Source organism: Stegastes partitus, unplaced genomic scaffold (genome assembly GCF_000690725.1).
Source record: "Stegastes partitus isolate 25-593 unplaced genomic scaffold, Stegastes_partitus-1.0.2 Scaffold189, whole genome shotgun sequence".
Lineage (NCBI taxonomy): Eukaryota > Metazoa > Chordata > Actinopteri > Pomacentridae > Stegastes > Stegastes partitus.
In genome coordinates, this window is record NW_007577920.1 from 200,976 (window position 1) to 205,696 (window position 4,721).

General features: G+C 46.4%; 2 protein-coding genes across 2 annotated transcripts in view; both read left to right on the top strand.

The window, feature by feature from the left end:
- The window catches only part of LOC103356233 (histone H2A-like), a 12,789-nt gene that overhangs the window by 3,306 nt on the left and 4,762 nt on the right, over positions 1–4,721 (top strand). Inside the window, exon 2 of the mRNA XM_008280315.1 lies at positions 4–236. Coding sequence (XP_008278537.1) covers positions 4–219 — 216 coding nt within the window. The 3' untranslated portion in view covers positions 220–236. The remainder of the gene's footprint in view (positions 1–3; positions 237–4,721) is intronic.
- On the top strand, positions 3,626–4,240 carry LOC103356197 (histone H1-like). The gene has a single exon (XM_008280270.1). The coding sequence runs from the start codon at positions 3,626–3,628 to the stop codon at positions 4,238–4,240; it is 615 nt and encodes a 204-aa protein (XP_008278492.1).

Sequence of the window (4,721 nt, forward strand, 5' to 3'; positions counted from 1 at the left end):
GAGTACCTGACCGCTGAGATCCTGGAGCTGGCTGGAAACGCCGCCCGCGACAACAAGAAGACCCGCATCATCCCCCGTCACCTGCAGCTGGCTGTCCGCAACGACGAGGAGCTCAACAAGCTGCTGGGCGGCGTCACCATCGCTCAGGGCGGCGTGCTGCCCAACATCCAGGCCGTGCTGCTGCCCAAGAAGACCGAGAAGCCCGCCAAGTCCAAGTAAAGCCCGACACCCGCACAGTGCCGGAGGGCACCAACAAAAAGGCTCTTTTAAGAGCCACACACTGTCCTCTGGCAAAGAAGCAGCAATCCTCCTGCCTCAGCAAACAGCATCACCACTCTCCGTCCACACAACATGCACTCATCCGTATTACACACTCACACCTACTACAATCATCACATCACATGTTCTTTACGAAAAGCATCAACAGCTCCACAAATCTATACGTATATTGGAACCATTACATCGGATATTAATATTCTTTGTTATATCTCTCACTCTCTCTCTCTCTCTCTCTCACACACACACACATTGAAGAAGAAGAAAACAACACTGGGTGAAAGATCAACAACTATTCATATTGGTAGAACACTCAAATCTCATTTTGTGCCTACACTGACGATTTATCTCAAATGTCCTCGCAGCTCTCATGAGCTCAGCATTCATACACACAAGCTGGAAAACACATTATTCCACCACATAAACCTGCAAACGCTGTGCAACAGCTCATCTGGCTTCTGCTGCTCTGTCATGCTGATGCTGCAGCTTTTCATTCAAGTCACACCACACAGTCACACACGCAGCAGCTATGGCCAGCAAACACCACTTCAGCACGTCCACTCGTGTCTCATTGTCCTTCTCCACGACGGAGCCCAAACTCCCGCTCTGCGCTCAGCTCCTTTCCACTCTGGCCTCATGGGCTGAACCAAGTGTATCACGGGGGGTCACACACCAAAGTTTCAATGACAAACACATATTAGGGGGGGAAACAAAAAACAAAACAAAAAATGGACACATGAATGGACAGGCATCCGCATAAAAGGAGGACAGACTTTGTTGTGTATTTTGGAGGCACAGCTTTGGCTTTAGTCAGTATTGATGAGGACTCCACCCCCCTAAGAATGCCAGGTTGGAATAAATAAGGCAACCATCCTCATGTCGCCGGTGCAGACACAAGCCAACTTATCTCTATTTATATTATTTAATTTATATGTCGCACAAACAACTAAATCTAAGATTCAGAAATTGTACATTTAATAAACAGTTCCTGAGTAAACACTGGAACCAACAGTTCAGAACAACATATTTCACTGCAGCTGATAAACTGACTGTGTGACTGCTCAGTCTGGGGTAAACAAAACTTTTCTGTATAACCTGCTGTTAGATGCTGATTAATCCTGTCCTCATACTGACAAGAATATCTAATTATATCATATTCATAAACTTATTTCTGTTGCTCTGTCCATAAATGCACACAGCTCTCTCACTTTGGAGACACTTGTGGATTTTACCACTGTCTAATGCTTCAGGGATTTAATAACATACAAAGAAATTGCTCTAAACAGCTGCTAACTAAACTTTGATTCACTGTGTGACATCTAACTGTCTAATGTGAAGACATGCAGGTCTACACAGTGTGACCTGCTGTCAGATCCTAGTCCAGACTGATTCGCTCTCAGTGTTAATTTATTATTATGAAAGAGCACCTAAACTACACCTCATCTTCTTCAGAGGAGTCACACCAGCATCAGTGGCCTTCCTCTTATTTATCCTCGGTGGCAGATCTTCTGGTTTTGAACTGGACTGTTGTGTGGCACGCTGATGCAATGGTTAACTATCTATCTGGGTGGAGTTTGCATACAGCAGGTGTACCACGTGGCCAGATACATTTAAATTTTAAAATAATTACATATTTCATGTAGTAATTCATCACAAAAAGGTGACCATAAATTGAACAAAGCAGAGACTGTATACCTGAATAACAACAAAACTAGGCTAGAGTTTTAATCTACAACAACAAACAACTATTCAAAGATACAGTTCCGTTTTTTCCACTCATGCTTTTTCTTCGCAAAACCCTGCTGTCTATGTTTCTCACAATCCAACATGGCTGCTGACAGCTGGTTAGTAGATTGGACTGTGTTAACAGCTAATGTAGCCAAGAGCCTCTGACATGCAGCAGAAGATGATCTTCTCTTTGTCCTTTACCTGGTGTTAAGAGGAGACCTTAGAGCGGGACAACACAAGGATCTACAAAGGTCTGGATCACTATACAGGAGACTGCACTAGACATCCAGAGGAAAACAAATGACTTGAATTATCATCACAATGGTAGGGAACATGAAAATCTGAATTTTTGAAGCAGATGGAGTGTTGTGATCTTTAATATATAGGAAACATGTGAGACAGGTGGGTCGGTATCACTATTAATGTAACAGAGATGTATGAAAAACCCAAAAGAAGTGAAAAGGTATTTTGCATTTTAAGAAGGGCACTTTGACTCAACATAATATTATGCAGGATTCAACAGATGCAGATATTAATATATTTCAAAGCAACAAGACCTGTAGAACAAAATACTTCCTGCATACAAAAAAGATTTTAAATTGCCATTCCCAGCAAGACTCATCCAGAACACTACACTACTACTCCACTGTTGTTTGTGTGACATAAAAATGCTGAAATAAAGAACTCAACTTGTTCATCTAAAACGTATCCATATTTCACTGGAGATATTCAGGACTATATGAGGACTAGGACAGCTGCAACGTTGAAATCAGGTCCTGTGCTCAGTGGGAAGAAAGTGACTGTAGATGTGTTATCAGACAACATCTAAAAGTCAGGATTATAAGTTTCATTTCCACTCAAACTAAAAGCAGTGTGACTGAAGGACAGGCTGACAGCTGCTGTTTATGCTACAGCTCACCTTTTTATTCTGAGTTTACATCACTGATCTTCTGTTACACAGCAGCTGCAAAGAATATTACAAACTTTACTTTGTAAAAACAGGCTGCAGTGAGTGCAGAGAACAGTGTTGCACTTTGTTCATACTGAAGGTGTAGAGCAGACGACACGCTGACAGGCAGCAGCTCTGACTGCCTGCAACAGCCGCCTCCAGCATCACTGTGTTTGCTGCCACCACAACATCTGCACTTTATTCCACAGTGATGCTCAACAGATGCTTCTTTTCACTCGAAGGCTCTGAACAAACTCGCTGCTCAGCTGGAAAACAGCTTCTGAGGGAGCTTTGCTGCGTCTGGAGTCATTTCTGGAGAGAAAAGCGGGGAAAGTCGCTACGAAGCGTGGCGAGTCGGTGAGCTGTGGAGGCTCCAGCAGCAAACCGCAGAAAGTATCAGAGCTAGACGTGAGGCCGACATGTAGAGAAAGCAGTCCGCTGTCGGCTGCTTCACTGTCAGCCTGTAGCGCTGCTCCTTCACTCATCTGTACCTCTTTGATCCTGGACACAAAACACAAGTGTCTCCCTTTAGCTGACCTGGAGCCCGGCTGGGCTGTCTCAGTCTCCACGGTTCTCATGGTGTGTTTAAGTGCAGCCTCCGGCTCCGAGTTTTTCATTACTGCAGTCTGACTCTCGCTGCAACGCCTCGAGGAACACAGAAGACAAAAGAACATGGCAGAAGTAGCTCCAGCTCCAGCCGCCGCTCCGGCCAAAGCGGCAAAGAAGAAGACTTCCAAACCCAGGAAGGTGGGCCCCAGCGTCAGCGAGCTCATCCTTAAAGCTGTGGCCGCTTCCCAGGAGCGGAGCGGCGTGTCTGCAGCCGCTCTCAAGAAGGCTCTGGCCGCCGGAGGCTACGATGTGGACAAGAACAAGGCCCGCGTCAAGACCGCCATCAAGAGCCTGGTGACTAAGGGCGCTTTGGTCCAGACCAAGGGCACCGGGGCCTCCGGATCCTTCAAGATCAACAAGAAGAAGGCTGACACCACGGCCAAGAAGCCCGCAAAGAAAGCTGCCGCTAAAGCCAAGAAGCCCGCCGCCAAGAAAGCCGCAGCGGCCAAAAAGCCCAAGACAGCGACAGCCAAGAAGCCAGCAGCCGCTAAGAAGTCCCCCAAGAAGGCCAAGAAGCCCGCAGCGGCCAAGAAAGCAGCCAAGAGTCCCAAGAAGGTGACCAAAAAGGCGGCCAAGAGCCCTAAGAAAGTGGTCAAGAAGGCGCCTGCTGCTAAGAAAGCCCCCGCAAAGAAGGCAGCCAAGCCTAAAGTGAAGAAGACAGCAGCCAAGAAGAAGTGAGCGGCATCACCCTGCAACATCCACACTCCCTAAAAAGGCTCTTTTAAGAGCCAACACAGCATCCTCAGAGAGCTTATTAAGACCGTTTCACAAGTTATTTATGTTGACATTCTCCCTCATCATACTGCCTCATTGAATGAAGCCTATTTATTACAACCTGGCATTCTTAGGGGGATAAAGTCCTCATCAATACTGACTAAAGCCAAAGCTGTCCCTCCAATATACACAACAAAGTCTGTCCTCCTTTTATGCGGATGCCTGTCCATTCATGTGTCCATTTGTGTAGTTTTTTGTTTCCCCCCCTAATATGTGTTTGTCATTGAAAGTTTGGTGTGTGACCCCCCGTCATACACTTGGTTCAGCCCATGAGGCCAGAGTGGAAAGGAGCTGAGCGCAGAGCGGGAGTTTGGGCTCCGTCGTGGAGAAGGACAATGAGACACGAGTGGACGTGCTGAAGTGGTGTTTGCTGGCCATAGCTGCT